The 18,387-nt window shown below is 48.8% G+C and overlaps 8 protein-coding genes across 8 annotated transcripts; 3 read left to right on the top strand and 5 right to left on the bottom strand.

Moving 5' to 3' along the window:
• Positions 1 to 1,236: 1,236 nt before the first annotated feature.
• Positions 1,237 to 1,843, bottom strand: F5891DRAFT_265044 (uncharacterized protein). Its single transcript, XM_041371134.1, has one exon. It carries the CDS (start codon positions 1,795 to 1,797, stop codon positions 1,405 to 1,407), a length of 393 nt encoding a protein of 130 aa, XP_041226744.1. The 5' UTR covers positions 1,798 to 1,843; the 3' UTR covers positions 1,237 to 1,404.
• A 427-nt stretch (positions 1,844 to 2,270) lies between these two features.
• F5891DRAFT_1030280 (uncharacterized protein) lies at positions 2,271 to 3,103 on the bottom strand. The gene is made up of 3 exons (XM_041361564.1): positions 2,928 to 3,103; positions 2,637 to 2,870; positions 2,271 to 2,576 (listed from the first exon to the last, which is right to left on the bottom strand). The coding sequence occupies exons 1-3, from the start codon at positions 3,003 to 3,005 to the stop codon at positions 2,568 to 2,570; spliced, it is 321 nt and encodes a 106-aa protein (XP_041226745.1). The 5' UTR covers positions 3,006 to 3,103; the 3' UTR covers positions 2,271 to 2,567.
• A 2,497-nt stretch (positions 3,104 to 5,600) lies between these two features.
• F5891DRAFT_1030293 (uncharacterized protein) lies at positions 5,601 to 7,151 on the top strand. The gene is given in 5 exon segments (XM_041361565.1): positions 5,601 to 6,239; positions 6,481 to 6,542; positions 6,598 to 6,719; positions 6,778 to 6,929; positions 6,941 to 7,151. The coding sequence occupies 4 exon segments, from the start codon at positions 5,892 to 5,894 to the stop codon at positions 6,867 to 6,869; spliced, it is 624 nt and encodes a 207-aa protein (XP_041226746.1). The 5' UTR covers positions 5,601 to 5,891; the 3' UTR covers positions 6,870 to 6,929; positions 6,941 to 7,151.
• Positions 7,152 to 7,296: 145 nt separating this feature from the next.
• F5891DRAFT_1163916 (HAD-like domain-containing protein) lies at positions 7,297 to 9,171 on the top strand. Its single transcript, XM_041365341.1, has 3 exons — positions 7,297 to 7,826; positions 7,881 to 8,535; positions 8,586 to 9,171. The coding sequence occupies exons 1-3, from the start codon at positions 7,770 to 7,772 to the stop codon at positions 8,918 to 8,920; spliced, it is 1,047 nt and encodes a 348-aa protein (XP_041226747.1). The 5' UTR covers positions 7,297 to 7,769; the 3' UTR covers positions 8,921 to 9,171.
• A 23-nt stretch (positions 9,172 to 9,194) lies between these two features.
• F5891DRAFT_265267 (phosphotyrosine protein phosphatase) lies at positions 9,195 to 10,336 on the bottom strand. The gene is made up of 5 exons (XM_041371136.1): positions 10,116 to 10,336; positions 10,031 to 10,052; positions 9,756 to 9,962; positions 9,375 to 9,705; positions 9,195 to 9,323 (listed from the first exon to the last, which is right to left on the bottom strand). Exons 1-4 carry the CDS (start codon positions 10,274 to 10,276, stop codon positions 9,565 to 9,567), a joined length of 531 nt encoding a protein of 176 aa, XP_041226748.1. The 5' UTR covers positions 10,277 to 10,336; the 3' UTR covers positions 9,195 to 9,323; positions 9,375 to 9,564.
• A 309-nt stretch (positions 10,337 to 10,645) lies between these two features.
• F5891DRAFT_265258 (uncharacterized protein) lies at positions 10,646 to 12,399 on the bottom strand. Its single transcript, XM_041371135.1, has 6 exons — positions 11,442 to 12,399; positions 11,364 to 11,380; positions 11,087 to 11,305; positions 11,001 to 11,032; positions 10,853 to 10,944; positions 10,646 to 10,791 (listed from the first exon to the last, which is right to left on the bottom strand). Exons 1-6 carry the CDS (start codon positions 12,283 to 12,285, stop codon positions 10,751 to 10,753), a joined length of 1,245 nt encoding a protein of 414 aa, XP_041226749.1. The 5' UTR covers positions 12,286 to 12,399; the 3' UTR covers positions 10,646 to 10,750.
• A 2,211-nt stretch (positions 12,400 to 14,610) lies between these two features.
• F5891DRAFT_950995 (PIN domain-like protein) lies at positions 14,611 to 15,708 on the top strand (the record flags this gene model as incomplete). Its single annotated transcript, XM_041375004.1, has 3 exons — positions 14,611 to 14,829; positions 14,883 to 15,179; positions 15,235 to 15,708. Coding segments are annotated over 3 exons (990 nt in total), but the record flags the coding sequence as incomplete, so codon positions are not given.
• Positions 15,709 to 16,748: 1,040 nt separating this feature from the next.
• Positions 16,749 to 17,903, bottom strand: F5891DRAFT_1128214 (DNA breaking-rejoining enzyme; the record flags this gene model as incomplete). Its single annotated transcript, XM_041364256.1, has 6 exons — positions 16,749 to 17,054; positions 17,106 to 17,266; positions 17,308 to 17,410; positions 17,445 to 17,552; positions 17,660 to 17,704; positions 17,754 to 17,903. The coding sequence occupies 6 exons, from the start codon at positions 17,901 to 17,903 to the stop codon at positions 16,749 to 16,751; spliced, it is 873 nt and encodes a 290-aa protein (XP_041226751.1).
• Positions 17,904 to 18,387: the final 484 nt, after the last annotated feature.

Below are 18,387 nucleotides of genomic sequence, written 5' to 3' on the forward strand. Positions count from 1 at the left end.
TCACGTACGGAGATCTTTTATCAGACCTGAGCCAAGTCACCTCTACATTCAGTGTTGCCTTCATCCTCGATGAACTAAACAATGCCTCAGAATATACACCAGACCGTATACTGACTTAGGCGCACAGTAAACTTTCAAACTCCGCTTGGTTGACGAGTTACACTTACGCTGCTTTGAACGACATTGAAATTCATTTAACGACCATGGATTTCGATTAGCGCATTGCGACACCGAGAAGCTCAGCCGTGTCCTGCGCATCAATCATACTCCAAACTCCAGCCAATTGCGAAGCTCAGCGGAAAGAGCTCCTTCGCCCCTGTCTACTCGTGGTAAGACAGCCGTCATGGGTGCTAGTTGCGTGCTGACGTATCGTGTCAGTAGCTTCCAGATCTGCCATTACTAGTAATTTCATGGTTATCGGACCGCGAGGGGTCAACTGGTTAGCGTTCTTGTTTATCATCGATTCAAAATGACTCAAGTGGAGCCCTTGTATCACTATCGTGGCGTTTTAGAAGTCCGAGTCGTGAAAAAAAACAATACATCCGCACTAGTGCGACAAATTTGCATTCGGTGAGGACATCTCGGACGTTATGTGGAGGTGAGGGTACTTCCATCACTCCATGATTCAAAGTTTCGATACATTTGATCCCCGTGTAATCACACTGAACTTCCGTGATAGGTCGAAGCTTGTCATGGTGGGACACAACGAGTATCTCTGCTCCTCAAGTGGCTTAGCGCTCAGCTATGTATAGTGGCCGCAACTTAGGGCTGCTCCTCGGTGATCCCCATGACATAATAACATCATTTTTGTTGTCCCCCAAAAAAATTGCCGTCCTTCTCAACGTCCAGGTATCACGCTCTGTTATGTATAGTCTTGAGGATGCCTGTGGTTTGAGACCTTGTGCCTTAACTCCACATATTCACCTTGATAATGACTGCAGTTACGCACAAGTTACGCGGACTCATGCACATGACCGGCCACCTAATACAACGGTAATAAGGTATGTTGGGTAATACAGTGCAAGTTGGTAGCACTTAGTACTGAATGAATACAGTACAGGTCAATAATATAAGAGTGAACCGTATACATTTACTATACTGACGCCTAGGTTCATCTATCTGGCTGGCTGGACTGTAAGCAGAAAGACCAGTGCAAGAATCAACTAGTTCTGGACAGCGAGTCAAATTCATTCCTGATCGTCACATCGGCTTCCTCCGTCGATGGACGGCCCTGAGGATCAGTAGACCAACATTGCTCGATAAATGGCCAATACTTTTCAGGGAGCTCAGGATAACGAGTTCGGGAGGGCGTTTCCGACTTAGCTATGTGCAGGACGATCATGTGGTTATCCCGGAGGTAATAATAAGGAATTTTATTGGTGAAGACCTTAGTAAAGGCAGCGCTCATGACATCATCAACAAGTTGAGAATATTCCGGGCGTACCTGCAACATGATACCGCCGAACGAAAAGACGTCGCTCTGCTTGCTTGGCCGTACTGGAGTTCTGCCAGCTGGAATCGTCTGACGAGAGTAAGAACCGCACCCTCACGCTCCAGATAGTCCACCAGGCTACCATTTTCTGCGAAAGGTGTGACTATCGCTGGAAGTGAGCTGAAGCTATACGTATAACCATAAATGGGTACAATATTTGCATGATTGAGGGCGGCACGTATCCCGAGTTCACGCTTTATCCTCCACGAAGTGGCGCCCGTGGTGTAAGCAATAGACTCAGTCCTTCGGTAGACACTCGCCTGGATTATTTTTGTCTTTGCTCCTTCAGGATAATAGGTGAACATTGGTATTGCTTTCACTGCGACCTGCAAAATCAAAATTTAGACAGATAAACAGACAAAAGACAGCAAACGAACTTTGACCGATATCCGATCGATATGAAAGGTGCATTTTCAGATATCCGCGAACACGCCGACAGGAATAGGATATTCTTCATCCTTGGTGATAGCATTTGAGATGTCTTTCAGCGTTGTTTCAGTGGGGAGATAATCAGGCTCGTCATTACGAGCAGAAAAAACTGTATCCATATGGGAAGAGGCAAGGAGTTTGCGGGGATCGGGGTGTAGCTGGAGGGCCTAGTAGACTGGTGACTAGCCCGTTCTGTCACGGTAGTATGAGGCAAGCCGTCGATAGACGGATTAGTTTGAATTTGGATGTCGAGCGGATTCTCACAATTAGGAATCGACCCAAAGGATAATTCTCCGCTATAATGGGAAAGGCTATGAACGCGTCTCACATGGAACGTGACACATCACGCTGATCATTGAGATCGTCTCGCCATGGCTAAATTCAACTCGAGTACTATCTCCTTCCACATAATTAAGAACTCCCCCAAAAAGTGCTCAACTTTTTGTTCGGCAGTTCACAGCGCCAGAATTGGCAGCAGAGCAAATTTGCCTTATTTCAGAAAGAAAGTTGACCGTGGCGCCAGAATGTACACTTGTAGACTGACACAGCGTGTTTCGTCTACGCACACCACACAAAGGCGCTGGACTTTGACAACACAGCAACCTCAGATATCGAGATGCTGTTATAATGCCTGAAACAATATCCTTTATTCTCGGTGAGTTTTGTCACTCTTGTACAACTTGAATTGTCACATGCTCACGCACATGTCATAAAGTGCCCGGGCTCCAGTCCCAGTCATTCTAAAACCTATGAGCAGACTGCAACACATTTCAGCTTCGCGCCCTCGGCCTGAGAAATGACGGTCGGGTACTATGCTAGTTACCTTCGTCGCGTTTCGCCAGTGCCGCCAGGTCAACCTCAACAAGGCAAAAATTACAAAGCTTTGAGACTGCAGGCATGGCATCGACTCGGAGTAGGACTTGTCATTTCTACAATACATGTTTGCGTGGTGCGACAAATTTGCATTCGACGAGGACACATTTCGGACATTATGTTTTTTTTACAGTAATTCCTCGTTTATGGCCCCCCAGGGCGTCAAATAGGCAAAAACGGACAAGGAAAACGCAAAATTTTGGCCGAACATTATAGGGAGCTTCCGGGGGCCTCGGCCAGTATTACGATCGTTCACGTTCTTTGGGTGGGGTGACGTCTCCAAACGTGGTCTGGAAGCGTTTGGTCTGTGCTACGAAGGTGAGCAGTTTACGAATGGCCTTTCCGTCATTGAGCAGTTCCTTCAGCGTGAGATTGCGGGTTCCCAGGGACTTTCTCAAGATGTTGCGTGGACGGATGAAGGCGGGGCATTCCAGTATGTAGTGATAGACTGACTCTTCCTTCTGATGGCACGAGGAGCAGATGGGGGATGGGAGTTTTGCGATACGATGAAGATGTTTGTTGAGAGGTACGTAACCTGTTCTGAGCTGGAGGAGAAGGGAGCTGTGGCGACGAGGGAGTTCCTCTGTGATGCGGGCGAAATGATTGGACGGAGCGGAAGCGTCTATGCTGCTGAGCTTTGGTTGCCGGGGGGACTTTCTCCATACTTCACGTGCTTCCTGTTTTATCTCTTCGTTGAACGTTTGCTTGAGAGCGGATTTGCTGATGGGGAGCGTGATGAGAGTGGGGGTGCGTCCTCTGCGTTGGAGTGATTCTGGGAGCTGGTTTTGGGCCGATGACTCTCCCCGAGCCGCTTTCTTTGCTAGAAGGTCCGCTTCCTCATTGCCTGGGATGCCTGTGTGGCCTGCAGCCCATCGTATAGTTAGCTTTCTGCCGTCGTCATCTGGGAGGATCTTTCGGAGGTCGTCGTGGAAGGTGTCGAGGAGGTAGTGTCCGGGTTTCCATTGGAGAATGGTTGCTCTGATTGCGGCTTGGTTGTCCACTCCCAATGCCATAGTGCGCGGGGTTCCTCCTCTCGCCTCTATCTCTTCCTTGATCAGCTGCACGGCTAAGACCATTCCTACCGCTTCTCCTTCATACGCCGTGTGTTCCTCTATGCTTCCTAGGTGGAATATCTTTTCCCTAGTCTTTCTTCCATCCGTCATCACCACCGCTGCTGCTCCTACGCCTCCGTCTACCGCTGATCCGTCTGAGTATACCCTTATCTCTTCTTCAGCTTCCGCGTCCTCGGTGAGTGCTTCCTGCGCTTTGTTGGCGATACTGAGGGTAACGTCAGGTTTCCATTCTGGATAGTGGCGCACGGGGTTGATGGTTTCTGTGAGTGAGGAGTCGATCTTGAACTCGTTAGCGAGGTTATGGAGAGGCGAAGGGTAACGTTTCTTCTTGTCGAAGTTGCGTTTTGCGCAGAAGTGGAAGGCTGCTGTGATGCCCTTGTGCAGGGGGTGGGATTGTGGGAGAGTGGCCATTCTGAGGGATGCTCTGTGGCAGGTTCTACGGAGGTTCTGTTGGAAGGGTAGTCGGACATTATGTGGAGGTGAGGGTACTGCCGTCGCTCCCTAAATCAAAGTTTTGATGCATTTGATCCCCGTGTAATCACACTGAACTTCCGTGATAGGTCGAAGTTTTTGGGACACAACGCTCCTCAAATGGTTCAGAGCTCAGCGCTCAGCTATGTATAGCGGCCGCAACTTAGGGCTGCTCCTCGGTGATCCCATGACATGATGACATCATTTCTGTTGTCTCCTAAAAAAAATTGCCGTCCTTCTCAACGTCCGGGTACCACGCTCTGCTATGTATAGTCTTGGGAATGCCTATGGTTTGAGACCTTATGCTTTGACTCCACATATTCACCTTGCTCCTGATTACAGTTACGCACAAGTTACGTGGAGCCATGACCGGCCGCCTTACAACGGCAGCAAGGTGTATGTGTAGTACTGAACGAATAGAATACAAGTCAATCTCCAACTTTGACTTAGACGGGTATGTGTGTGAACTACGCGTCTTACATAGAACGCGACACCGTGACATCGCGCTGATAATTAGGATTGTCTCGCTATGGCTCAATTCTGACTCCTTTCACATAAGGACCCCTCAAAAAAACATGCGCTCGGCAGTTCACAGCATTCGAATGGGCAGCAGAGTAAACTCGCCTTATTTCAGAAAGAAAGTTGACATCGCAGGATTCATATCGTCATAGTCTTGGTGGGACGTACCCTTATGGACTAACACAGTGCGTTTTCATCTACGCACAGCACGCGAAGGTGCTGACTGAATGCAGACTTTGAAAAAACAGCTCCTCGATATGTCTTTGATATCGCAATTTCCGGAGTTACTGTAATGATGCGTAACTTGCCTGAAACAATATCCTTTATTCTGGGTGAGTTTCGCCACTCTTGTACAACTTGAATTGTCGCATGCCCACGCACCTCGTAGAGTGCTTTGGCTGAATCTTAGTCGTTCTACTACATACCTGATCTGTCATTAAAGCTGTTGAAGGTCACACAACCACGGCAATACTTTCCGTCTCATCAACTGACAGCGGGAGGGAGAAGAAAACAGTCTTACCACTCCCAATACCAACATCTCCCTCGAGAAGTCCAACTGCTGCTTCAAGTTTCCTTGCAATTAAGTGTTTCTTTGTCACCAGGACAAAATTTAAGAGTGCAGGTATGTATGGTATCGAGCAGGACTTATCATTTCTACTATTGTACTACATGTATGCAGTCTTTTCGTCATGCAATTCGATGCTGGAATTCGTTCGTTTGCGATAGATTCTGCATTCGATACTCTCCTGTGGTTGTAAGCGGAGTTTGATCGCGCTCCCAGGCGCCTTGTCCGACGGTCCACCAACTGCCCTTTTCCCACGCCGACAAGGCAGCCGCTGTGGAGACTAGCTCAGTTCGTTCTCGAAGAAGTCTTTCCAGGCTAGACTCGTCACTATTCTGCCTACCTGCGCATTCACAATGAAGTGCTTCCAGACACCTTGTCCGACGAACCACCGCTCTTTTCCTACGCCAAGGCGGCTGGCGTCGACACTACCATACGAGTTACGCATATATTAAATATCCTCAAATACGAAATGATACACCACATTCGCAAGCAAACGTGCTTTGTTCTCCTATCCCAAGTTCTCGGGGCACAAGACCTGCCTCTGCGATCGCGCCTAGCACGGGAGAAGAGTGAAAAAAAATGTCGATCAGAACGGCAGAGATCATTTGATGTTGCCAAGCTTGTTGGTTTTCAGGGCTCGGTGAACGCCAGTTCTGGTTGTGCGGCTGATTCTTTGTCCAGCGCCCTACCCAGTGAAGCTTTCATTCCCTGCAGATCTGGTGCCAAAGACCCTGACGAGTTCCTTCGAGTTGTTGCATCAAGAACTTCATCGGTTTTAATGCGATTGCCGACATGCGGCGTTGTGATTGCTTTACGGGTGAGAGCGCGATTTTTTTTCAACTGTTCTTGGTCCAGGCTGGAAGATGATGACAATGCTAGCGCTTATCACTGATACATGAAGTTGACTGACAGTTTGACTTCTTTTGCGACTGGCTGTCGACAAAAAGCATTGCTTATCGGTACCTTCGAAGCCGATGGACGGTTTGACCGATTCATGGACAGCGCGTTTTTGCGGCTGGCTGAAAGACCCGGTCGATGCTTATCGCTGACATCCGCAGTTGATCAGGTTCGATTGTTTTTGGGGTGGAGAGAGCATATATGTGACTGGTTGGATGACAAGGTATACTTATCATCACTGCCACTTCGGCCTATATGATTAATAAACAAGCTCCAAGGGCTCCAACGAATTCACATGACGTCGATGGCGTTCCCGCTTCGGCGAGAGAGCCCACGGTATTTGTGATTGACAAAGGAAACGCCACAGCTCATGAATACATGAATGAATGGCGTCTACCGAGTGAATGGATACCATCATGTTGTACGGTGCAGGGTCTGATTGAACCTTCGCGAAACAGTTAACAGGAGCTGCTTGCCGAGAAGAGAGAAGCTAACTGGAACGCGTCTGATACAAGCAGAAGTACATATTGGACGAATTGCTCCCCCCTGACCGTGCGCGAATAGATGCGGCGTCAGGCACGAAGAAAGAGGTTGTGAACCTTGTGAACGAGGGTCTGCCAGGGGGCCAATCCGACCACATGGTTTTGGAATGACACATGAGAACCACTTGGCTGGATCAGGTTCTTGCGAACGAGAAAGTGGTGATGCCTGTAGCACTTTGAGCTTAGGGGATGTTGGCCTATACCATGATGGGAGCGAGCTTATCTATTTGCCACGGACGCGCCGCCGGATGAGGAGTGGTAAGGGGAGACACGGTCCGCACGGAAATAAGGGTGACTAAAATAGATAGACTTCGCGAAAATGCGCTGTCCCATAAATGTCAAATGATATGTTCCAGTAATGGTAACGATAACTACCAACATATTGACCTGTCTCACATATGTCACGCTATTTGCTCCAATTTAGGTATACAGATCCCGGCAAAAAGACCAAATTTTTGTAAAAACTAGTACCCGTTGTGCCGACGGGCACGTTGGTTTTTCAAGCCATCTCCTCGATTAGGCAATTCTTCAAGTTCATTGATCTCGCTTGTCGTCCTGCCCGGCACCCCAAGCCCTCCTGTTAAGTCGCCAATCCATGTCCGGGCTTCGGCAACTGTCACTGAACCTATCGACACTACCTGATGAAACGGATACAACCTGCCACGAAATTAATTGGTAACCTTCTCTGTCAAGGCAACTCCACTGGCAGCGGCATCTTCTAGCAATTTTTTATATCCCTTGACGTCACTAAACAAAACAAGGAGGTTTGTTAGACGCGAAAGTATATAAGATGAGCTCAGCAATTCACTAAAAGTCAGTTCCTTCATCCCCTCTCATCTCCAGCAGCCCCTCTTGTCTCGCACCCTTTCATATACACCCTCCTCACCACATCTTTCAACGAAATAATCATGATGTCCTCCCAGAACGCTCACACTTTCTATGCCGACGCTGTCCTATTCGACATGGTGTGTATTTTCTTCTCTTGGGATTCCAAATCTAACTCTGCCAGTGCTTTACAGGACGGCACCCTCACGGACTCCATCGCAGCTGTCGAGGCAGCCTGGGGTAAAGTCGCCAAAGACATTGGTCAAGACCCCGCTTACGTTATTGCTGCAACCCATGGCAAGCGCGCCGTCGACAATCTCGCCCAATTTAAGCCCCATATCAAGGCACATGAGATGGACGACGAGGTCCAAAATTTCGAGAAGAGCATCCTCTTCTTCGCCGATGCCTACAACAAGTACGGTCCCGGCTCGCAGCTCAACTCACCCGCGAGCTCGCCTGTCTTGAATTCCCCTCTTAGCTCCGGCTCCGCGACCCCTGATCTTTCCTTCTCGCCAAGCAATTCTGCCCCTTCTTCTCGTGCATCGTCATTCGTCTCACCTCGTCGACCATCATTTGCCAGCAAGCTAAATAATATGCTGACTATGTCCGTCGTACCCGAAGTTGCCGTCTACGGCCAGGGTCCCCAATTCGAAGACTCCATCATGGAAGAAGATCAGCAGGACATCGTTATGTTCGAGGCCAATCAGAAGAAACACGTTCTCGAGGCTTGGCAACAGGAAGCAACGAGTGTTGATCGCTCAGTGCGGATTTTGCCCGGTGTTAAAAGGATGATGAGCTCCATTCCTGAAGGTCGTTACGCTGTCGCCACCTCAGGTGCAAAAACATATGGTATGCGAATTTTTATTTACGATGAAGTATCATGCTAATTATCGTTGCAGCATATGGTTGCATGACTCGCGTTGGCATCACCCCGCCCAAGGTAACCATTACCGCAGACGACAAGCGTCTCAAGGCTGGCAAGCCTGCCCCAGACCCATTCCTCCTCGCTGCTCGCGAACTCGGTTTTTCTGCGAAAAACTGTGTCGTGTTCGAGGACTCCCCAAGTGGGATCCGCGCAGGCGTGGCTAGCGGTGCCATCGTAATTGCTGTGTGCACCAGCCATGAGAGGAAGCACATCGAGCACGTTGGCGCCCACTTTGTGGTGGAAAACATGGACAAAGTGAAGTGCGAGCCGTGTGCGGACGGCAGACTGAAGTTTACCGTGCAGCTATGATTGTTCCTAGAGTGTATGTATGTATCCCTATCTTAACCTTCCTCCAGTGGAAAGGCCGCGCTACATCCGTTGTCATCTTCCTTTTTTTATTTCCATTTGTACGACACGATTCTTGCTCAGATCTGCACTCTACTTAGGGATGCTTGTACACATACAGAGGACTTGAATACTCATGTAATTTCGAATAGCATTCTCAATCTAGCAGCGCCGCGCGTCTCATTCGATGACGAGATGGCGGTATAGACTCGAAAGACTGGTGAATTGTACTGGATGATAGCTGGCCCGATTTTGATCTCCCGTGACCCTTACAGGGTACAGTCCTCGGTGAAGAAGGGTAAGACTAGCGCCACTGTATAATACTGGGGGATGCGTTCTGAACTCAAATGCACTGGTTGGAAATCACCTGTTCCAAATTGTAAGTTACTACCAATAAGTAGAGTTCTTCTGTACCAACCCCATCATGGCGAAGACGAAGATCTCGATTCCGATTGATGAAGAAGACAAGAAGCCTTCCCGAAATCAAAGATCGCATAATAATGTTTGACAAAAACCGGAGAAGTCGGCATCAGGCTAGCGCTTGGAAGACGAAGCGCTCCATAATAATTTCAGATATTCCAAACTTGAGCATACCAAAAAAACAGGTATTATGGGGTATCTTCCATTCCTGCTCTATGACAACGAGTCCCATCCGTTGAATTGTCCCCATAACTCTTCTTCCCAGCGACCTCGTCCAAAAACGCGTTTGAAAGCTTCACGCACTGCTCGTAGACCTCTGTGAACCCATCCTGCGCACGTGCCATCAGAGTCCAATCCCGCGACACCAAAACGGACTCACCAGTCCCCCATAATACGGGTCCTGAATCGGCTTGTTATCCGGGAGGTAAGAGCCCCAAAGCCTCACTACCGCTTTCGATCCCTCCCTACGACCCACATGCCGTTCCAGCGCGCGGAGATTAGACCCATCAGCTGCGAGTATATAGTCAAAAGACGTGAAATCGGACGCGCGGACTTGTCGCGCAGAGTGGGATATAGGAACGCTTTTCTGCACGATCACGATAGTGCTCCTACGTACATATTAAGATGCTGGGCGAGGAAAGGAGCATGGCATACCGTGCCGCATACTTCGATAGTCCTGTGCCACGATGCCGTAGTAGCCTGAGTCTGGGAGTCATACGAGAGTATGAAGGGTGCTTACCGTTCGTCAGGATCTTCCCCGATATGTGCAGCAGCTGTGCCAGCGCTGTCGACGTGGATATTGGTGATGCCGCGCTTGAGGGCTTCGTTGCGGAGCACGGCTTCTCCCATGGGAGAGCGGCAGATGTTGCCGAGGCAGACGACGAGGACTGAGATCGTCATGTGTTGGCTTAACGAGGCTAGCGTGGTGAGTAAAGAGGTCTTATCGGATTGTTATCAGCAAGAAGCGAATCTTCATGCATGCATGTGGCGCCTAGGATTACCAGGCTCACACGGTTTCATGATTTCATTAGAGCAAGGAAGCGTCACTAGTACACATGTAGTTACCAGCAGAACTTGGCTTCAAGTCTACTCGGAGCAGTGCACTGATCATCATTTGCTCGTGTTCCTGACTAGGACTGGTGTGGTTCTCCGGAATGACTCATGATCATGATCAATTCCGAGTCGGAAACGTATTCGATCAATGTCTATATTACACCCGCCGCACAGACAGGTACCCTATGTGTCCCAAAAAAAAACCCGAATAACACATACTATGTACAACTTTTTTGTGACTGGTTTTGTTCGTAGCAGTCGTTCAGAATGACATTACGGTCATCAAAGGCGTTAGATGGTCGGAGGCGAGAACAATAGAGGTCAGTCTTCGATAGGATGCTGGCACTGCATCCAGAATGGACCTGCCAAGGCAGGGCGTTAGCCGCTGATGTGAGAAATCGACCTGAAAATATTTGCACATACCGATGGGATCCTGTGGGTCATGCAAGGTCGTAGACCAAGCCCCAAGAACTCCATATTGAGAACGGATGTTGCCCATAACAATCGCTTCCCCCCTGTTTTAGAGTATATGGTTACCAAATGATGAACAATGTAAGCACAAGGACCATACCACCACACTGGCTGATCTCCGTTACCAGCGACCTATACCCGATCTTGGCGTCAGCGAGAACAAATTGACTTGTCTGGTGTACTTACGAAGTGCCACCGTACCTGGTGGTCAGGCGTGAGTTTGACGTAGCCAACGATGGAGAAATTGCCATCCATCTCTCCTACGTAGTTGATTTTTGGTCGGGTCGGATGATCCGGGTCTCGCTCCACATTGATCACACGGAAAAATATGTCTACCGCGCTGAACGTCTCCTCTAACTCTCCATCTTCGAATATAGTGTGATCAAGTGGCTCGTCCTCTGGCAACTGTAAATGTCTGTCAGATGGCACAATAATCATAGGTAACAAGGGCAGTAGAACGTACATTGGGATCATTGTAAACTGGACGGGAGCAATGTGCCACGTCAGAGACAACTGAAGAACAAGAACATTGATGACTCACTTAATAATTCCCGGTGATCCATGAAACAATAAGAGATCCGCCACAAGCCTTCGACGCCAGCCCAATCAGTCTCTCGGCTCAGATCCAGACTGGGCGGTATGACGCCCTGACAGAAAGGCAGGCTCATGGAGCAAATTTCAAAAGCAAGTTCTTCATCCTCCTCCTTCTCCACCAACGCGCTAGCGAAGACATGTGCGAGCTTCTGCATATGCACCCAATTGACCACCCCACTCCCATCTCGCATAAAAGGCCCAAAGCTGTTTGACGGCAGGTAGTTGCGCTGGCTGTAAACATACGCTCGGGAAACCACTCTCTTCGTTGCCAAAGCGTCTCTGTCAGTCAACCCAAACCATGTGTGCAGGCGTGCGCGCAGCTGTTCTTCTTCATGGGAATGGCTCTCCAGATCAAGGAACTCGCCGTCCTGCAGGAGCGTCTGCATCCACACCACATTACGGGACGTCGGCTCGCTCTCAGGGAAAGGTAGAGGCGGTAAATTCGTCACCATGTCAAGCAGGGTTCGTAGTACCTGACATCTTTCATCTGGTCGACAGACAGTAACATCATTCACGACTGTCCTCGCGCGGATGATGTTTTGTAGTTCCTCCCTCCATTTGATGTCAGTCCGGCGATTGCCGAGGTATGTGACCGCTTGACGGGGGTCATCAAATGATTGCGCCAAGTAAAGAGCTCGCCAGAAATGCTCATCATCGGCAGAGTAGACGAGCCCGCGGAAGAGTTGACATACTTGGGCTGTACTTGCGACATCAAGAGGATCCAAAATCACCAGAATGTGCTCTAATACTTCAAGCGGCAGATCGGTTATACGAGCAGTGTCAGAAACCATTGGACAGCGTCAAGCCGAGGACGTCAAGAACGACCGGAGGCAAGGCTAGCTACGCTGGGGGACCGTTCAACTGGGTTAGGAAAGGAAGGGTTTCTGGGAGATGATAGCGGATCATGATATAGTTCAATAAACACTCGAAAAAATTCTTTCACTATCGGGTCGTGTGGGTAGCATGCTCTGAATCGAGCAACTTACTAAAACCAATAGAAATTATTTTCGATGTGGAAGTATGGCTGCCGGCGCAAAAAACCACGGTCCAGTCACGGACGGTCACGCAGTGACGGACAGTGACCAGGTGACCGTCGAAAGTTTGGACAAATCGCGATCGGCGCTAGAAGAGACACCGGACACCCCTCAGCGCTCAGCTAGAGGCACGCGAATTCAACGAGGCGCGAGATCCGACGCTGCCAAACGTCTCTTTTCTGAACTGCCCTCGTTGCAGCACCAGCCAAAACGATGAAGAATCCCAAGGCCCAGCAGGTGCCAAGTTCATCGCAGTGCAGTGATCATGATGGCCCTCACGTCACACCACACGGGCGTCTGAGTCTTGCGCACGAGAAAATGCGGAGGAAGTTTGGGTATGGGTAGTCCACTCACCGAAGGCATGGGGTCTGGAAACGAATGGGAGCACGAGTTTTCAAAAGGAGAGACGGTTTGTGAGAGTAGAGACAGTTTGGATTTGAAGATGTGTGCTGACTAGTGTAGTACCTGCAGGAATGCTCCATTGCCGGCATCGAGCTGCTACTGCCACATTGAGTTAGCAAAGGCTCCATGCGGTTCGGAAGATAGGTCCGCGATGTCACACCATTTGGGAGGGTCTTTTTTCGCCCAAGAAACTCTAGTGGGACGGGCAGGATTCTCTGCCAAAACCAAGGGACCCACGCTCATATCCACCATCCGGCAAAGAAAAAGACCGTCCTGGCGTGCTAAAGACAGTCGCACGCGCGCTAAAGACAGTCCCAAGTCTGATATATCTATTGTGGTGCTCGCTGGTTTGGCGTCTATTTCGGTGCTGTGTCTGTAGGTCCTAAATTCTGTGTTGATGCAAGACATGGTTGACCCTGATCATATCTCTGTCAACTAGCGTGCCCTCTCAACAGCGTCAATGGTGGCAATTCTGCTTTTGGTAGGCCGGTGGTAACTTAGTAAGTCCAGGATGCCAGAAGGCATGCGCACCATTATCTGATCCTCAACCTACAGCTTCTGCAGTGTCCTCTCGACGCCATCAATCCACTACCATGGCCACTCTGTCTCTCTGTAAGTGACACATCCGTCTTTTCATGTGTTTAAGTGACTCTTAGTACAGGCGCTAGATTATCAAAACTCACCATTCTTGCAAGACGCTGAGATCACTGTATCCCCCAACCCTATCTTAGTCATGCATGTCCTCAAAGCTCGCTGTTCTTGCAACATGCTGGGATCGCTCTACCTCCCGACCCTATCTTATTCATGCGTGTCCTTCCAACGAAGATGTACGATCAACATTATACGCAAAAACCTCCACTTGAGTTCTCATTCTTGATGATCAAACTCGTCCAAGAACCCCAGGATTGCCTGGCGCTTATCAGCGCTGGCATCAACAACCCGATTACGTCCGACCAACGCTCTGTAAGTGACACATTCATTTTTTCATGTGTTTAAGTGACTGTTAGTACAGGCGCTAGAGTATCAAACCTCGCTGTATCCCCCGACCCTACCTTAGTCACATGTGTCCTTCCAATGCCGAAAATCCACTATGGCAATCCTGCCTCTAGTAGAACGGTGGTAAGTCCAGGTTGCCAGAATGCTTATGACGCAATGATCTGATTCTTTACCTAAAGCAACCGCAAAATGGATCATGGAAGAATGTAACCGATCAGACCTTTCTGCCGCAAATTTTTACTGCTCAATGCAAAAGTCCCACCCAACATCGCATCCCTCCTCTGAAGGCAAACATAGGTAAACATGTGCGCATTTTTTAGGGGGCAGCACACTAACTTGTTCCTGCACACATCTGTGCACTAGCTTAGATACACCAGTGCGCAACAATAAACCAAAGGGATTACTTGTCATCATCATGGGCATAAATGGCCTGTGGGAGGTATGTGTGCCTGCCACTTAAACGATTTCGGACCTCATTGGCTTTACAGTTACTTGAGCCTGCCGCAAAAACGGTACCTGTTGTCTCTCTTGCCCTCCAGGGCCGCTACATAGGGCCTGCCCCTCACCTGCCCTATGTGGTGGGTGTTGATGCAAGGTCAGCGTTTGGACATCAGCTGCGTCCACATTTAACACTAATGTCTACTACCATCCAGCGGATGGTTCGAACAGTGCCAACAAGGCAAGTGGCACCGAGCGCATACTCAGACTGGGCAGAATCCCGCCCTACGAACATTTCTATTCCGACTCGCCCGACTCGCCCAGTATCCACTGCAACTTATCTTCTGCTATGATGGTAATCAGCGGCCTGGTGTCAAGCGAGGACATACAGTGTCTTTGAATGAACACTGGATGGTGAAGCCAACGCAGCGCATCTTGGATGCTTTCAACACTGAGTGGATTGTGGTGCGTTTAATTTTCTGTCCTCTATCCTTATGTTATTCAAGCCTGATATCCAGGCTGCGGGGGAAGCTGAGGCGCAGCTGGCCTTGATGAACAGGGCTGGTATCATCGACACTGTCATGACAGATGACAGTGATATCTTTGTATTTGGTGCCCAAACTGTCCTTCGAAAGTCAGTGTTCTTCTTCCACGTCCATGTCCTCCTGACCCTGTCCTCCTGCCTTAGCTCGACATTTTTGTCCGACACCATCAAGATTTATACTGTCAGCACCATCCAGGAACACGTCGACCATTCTCTTACTGGTGATGCTTTTGTTACCATTGCTATTTGCTGTGGGGGTGATTATGATAAGGTAAGCATCGAGCTGCCGTTCGGCGGAGATCAATTGCCACTAACATCTGTCTCAGAATGGTCTTCCAGGGTGCGGACGCGAGACTGCACTTGGTCTGGTCCGCTGCATGGACAATAATATGCTACGCAGTGCCATGCACAGTGGTAACCAGGACTTGTCCCTCCAACAGTGGCGGAACATTGCTGAATATCACCTTGCAAGCGATCCAACTGGCAAAATGGGCCGATCACATCCAGCCCTCGCTCGCTCACTTTCTGATTCCTTCCCTAATCCAGGAATCATCAATTTGTATGCACATCCTGCTGTGACTCCGCTCACTGAGCTGCCCAAACTGCGACCTCCAACCCCACCTAACCTCGCTCGGCTTGCAGCTCTTATTCAGCAGCTCCTGGGCTGGGACTCAAAGAAGCTTCTCAGCACTTTCCGCACTACTGTCTGGCCTGTTGTCATCTTGCATGAGCTTCTGGAGGACCTTGCCAATAACTCACCTATGAGCAATGAGGTCTGTGGACCGTGTCACTCTATCTGAATATACTAACTTGATGCAGATTGACCTTGCCTCGGGCTGCACAAGGGCTGTTTTTCTCAACCGTGCATCACGCCCAAAGAAGGCAATTGTAGGAATTTCGGGGCATAACAGTGACGTGCCCACTGATACACTTAAGAAAGCCACACTCCGGCTACTTGAAGAGTCAGCTGAAGGCTGTCAGGATGACTTGCATAAGTATGTTCGAGTATGGCTTGCTGACCGAATCTATGACTGTTGGGTGCAGACAATGTTCCTGTCGTCTTCAGGTGATCCTCAAATTGAGGTATGTCTATCAATAACACTGTCGTCGTTCATGCTGACAAATGGATAGAGTAGTTCATTGTCGACATCGCGTGTGGTTCCCCAACTTGAGGTATGTCTATCAACAACACCGTTGTCATTCATGCTGACAAATGGATAGAGTAGTTCATTGTCGACATCGTGCATGGTTCCCCAACTTGAGGTATGTCTATCAACAACACCGTTGTCGTTCATGCTGACAAATGGATAGAGTAGTTCATTGTCAACATCGCGTGTGGTTCCCCAACTTGAGGTATGTCTATCAACAACACTGTCGTTGTTCATGCTGACAAATGGATAGAGTAGTTCATTGTCAACATCGCGCGTGGTTCCCCAACTTGAGGTATGTCTATTAACAACATTGTCGTCGTTCATGCTGACAAATGGATAGAGTAGTTCACTGTCGACATCGCATGTGGTCCATGGATCATCTGCAGGTGTGGTCCCTGTGGGTGCTGCCTCTCCTGCGAGCATTATTGACCTCACACAAGAGGAAGATGAAGTAGTGCTTGCAGATGGTATTATAATTGATCTCACGGGTGACAACGAGGATGATTGTGAATTGATTGATCTCACCCTTTGATACAAAGCTTGACATATTGTACTTGTATCTCCTCTGAAGCTTTTCATCACATGTATAGTATTATGAACTAATGCTATTGGTTTGGTCTCGGGTACGACAGGAAATGAGGCCATTATTGTGATGTCAAAGTTCACCAGTACTTGTCACCCTACTACAATCAAGCACATAAGCAGCCTCGGCCACATTGTGGACACTTGATAGCTGGACGCTGGTTGGGATTGAAAAAATGGTCCCTTGGCTCTGCAGGGTCATCATTTGAAGATATGAGATACTTGACTATTGTCATGTTGGTGAATTCAGTGCTCCACCCCCCCCACTCACAAATCCTTCTCAAGGGCCAGCGCCTTTCTATATGCAAATATTGGCAGCCTCCCCGACGAAATGAGTGAGTGCCATAAGGGGCAGGGTCAATATTTATGTCAAGAAGGTTGTTTCGAAACAGCTCTAAGAACTGTTCTGAGGACTAGAGGGGTACCTTTAGCTGTTTTCATTGAGGTACACATCAATCACACACCATAGGGTTATTTGCCACTGCTATCCGGTCACCAGATGCCATTTTTCGGAAAACATAGCCTGTTGTTATCTGTGACTCATCAAGCCAAGCAGCAAGTGCTCTTGTAGGACAGAGATGGGCTTCATTAGATGAGAGGGTCCAGAGATGAAAGGGTTTAATATCTACAATCATATATTTCAATCATAGTTTGCAATTTAAATACAGATTGAACACAGACCTCCATTTTGGTGGGTTTTGCGAAAGGGGAGATACAGCACAACCTGATTGTTCTCCACATGAAGATCATGGACCTGTATCTTGAGGACCTCAGTCAAACCGCAACATACATAAGAATGCCACTGTATATGCAGCCTGCAGAAGCCTTCGGACACGCCCACCACCCCAGTGGTCCAAGCTTTCAGCAGTTTTAGAGCCTCCTGCAGGTTTTCGCTCGCCAGGTTGATATGGCTGGACAGTCCAGTTCTCAGGAAGGTGGTTGTGATGGTACAGTCGAAGTAATATTTCCTGTGAACAATTCCTACCAATGAGATATTGAAATATTCAACATGACTCACTGATGTTATAGCACGGGCACTGTTTGCAACCTCACCAGCTTGAACCTAGCATAGTTGGATCAGCCTCAAATCACCCAAAATCACAAAGCACTACCTTGCGTCTCCGAAGTGAACACATGAAAGATGAAACTTCAACTGAGATTGAAGGGTTGCCAACCATGGTGGCACCAACATCGGATTCATGCCATGGCATGTTCCCAAGACCATTGAGCTTACCAAAGGCATAGGTCATTGAGGCTCGCATTTTCTGAGCATGTCCATATGTCCCCCGTTCCTGGGCAGATGGCTTTGTAGTGCCATCAAGATTGATAGAGTCACAGCTTCCGTGTCAGACATGTCAGCATTAGAACGACAGATTGGCTCCATGGAGTGATGGCACTCACGTGTTCATAATCCATGCTACAATTATCAAAGGAGCATCAGCCCGTGGTCTCTTGCTGAAGAATTCTTCATCTGGCCCCAGAAGGTGGATCCCAATAGCAAACGAGACACATGAATTCATTAACCTGGAGCATAGTAGTAAGTGACCCATTGGCAAACGAGTTGCTGACTATTCACCTCTTGTATTCGGCATCTGTGCCATCTGTGACACCCTTGGAAGCTTCCATGAGAGTCTCCTGCAGTTTAGCAAAATCAGGAGCATGAATTGACCCAGTATTCATCGTTTCGAGACCAGTGCTGGGCTCAATTATAGTCTCCTGTTCTGCTGCAACGTCCTCTTCAATATC

Source organism: Suillus fuscotomentosus (assembly GCF_016647785.1).
Source record: "Suillus fuscotomentosus strain FC203 chromosome Unknown F5891scaffold_23, whole genome shotgun sequence".
NCBI lineage: Eukaryota > Fungi > Basidiomycota > Agaricomycetes > Boletales > Suillaceae > Suillus > Suillus fuscotomentosus.

Excerpts from the sequence above, each read along its gene's own strand:
- F5891DRAFT_265044 (XM_041371134.1), bottom strand. The coding sequence starts at position 1,797 with ATGTTCACCTATTATCCTGAAGGAGCAAAGACAAAAATAATCCAGGCG.
- F5891DRAFT_1030280 (XM_041361564.1), bottom strand. The coding sequence starts at position 3,005 with ATGTTCGGCCAAAATTTTGCGTTTTCCTTGTCCGTTTTTGCCTATTTG. Across the intron at positions 2,871-2,927 it reads GGGCCATAAACGAGGAATTA|CACGCAAACATGTATTGTAG; the intron begins CTGTAAAAAAAA and ends AATTTGTCGCAC.
- F5891DRAFT_1030293 (XM_041361565.1), top strand. The coding sequence starts at position 5,892 with ATGATACACCACATTCGCAAGCAAACGTGCTTTGTTCTCCTATCCCAA. Across the intron at positions 6,240-6,480 it reads GCGTTGTGATTGCTTTACGG|TTGATCAGGTTCGATTGTTT; the intron begins GTGAGAGCGCGA and ends TGACATCCGCAG. Across the intron at positions 6,543-6,597 it reads GTGACTGGTTGGATGACAAG|GGCTCCAACGAATTCACATG; the intron begins GTATACTTATCA and ends ACAAGCTCCAAG.
- F5891DRAFT_1163916 (XM_041365341.1), top strand. The coding sequence starts at position 7,770 with ATGATGTCCTCCCAGAACGCTCACACTTTCTATGCCGACGCTGTCCTA. Across the intron at positions 7,827-7,880 it reads ACGCTGTCCTATTCGACATG|GACGGCACCCTCACGGACTC; the intron begins GTGTGTATTTTC and ends AGTGCTTTACAG. Across the intron at positions 8,536-8,585 it reads CTCAGGTGCAAAAACATATG|CATATGGTTGCATGACTCGC; the intron begins GTATGCGAATTT and ends TTATCGTTGCAG.
- F5891DRAFT_265267 (XM_041371136.1), bottom strand. The coding sequence starts at position 10,276 with ATGACGATCTCAGTCCTCGTCGTCTGCCTCGGCAACATCTGCCGCTCT. Across the intron at positions 10,053-10,115 it reads GGGGAAGATCCTGACGAACG|GACTATCGAAGTATGCGGCA; the intron begins GTAAGCACCCTT and ends ATCGTGGCACAG. Across the intron at positions 9,706-9,755 it reads ACCCGTATTATGGGGGACTG|GATGGGTTCACAGAGGTCTA; the intron begins GTGAGTCCGTTT and ends GCACGTGCGCAG.
- F5891DRAFT_265258 (XM_041371135.1), bottom strand. The coding sequence starts at position 12,285 with ATGGTTTCTGACACTGCTCGTATAACCGATCTGCCGCTTGAAGTATTA. Across the intron at positions 10,945-11,000 it reads GGAGATCAGCCAGTGTGGTG|GGGGGAAGCGATTGTTATGG; the intron begins GTATGGTCCTTG and ends ACTCTAAAACAG. Across the intron at positions 10,792-10,852 it reads TGACCCACAGGATCCCATCG|GTCCATTCTGGATGCAGTGC; the intron begins GTATGTGCAAAT and ends CTGCCTTGGCAG.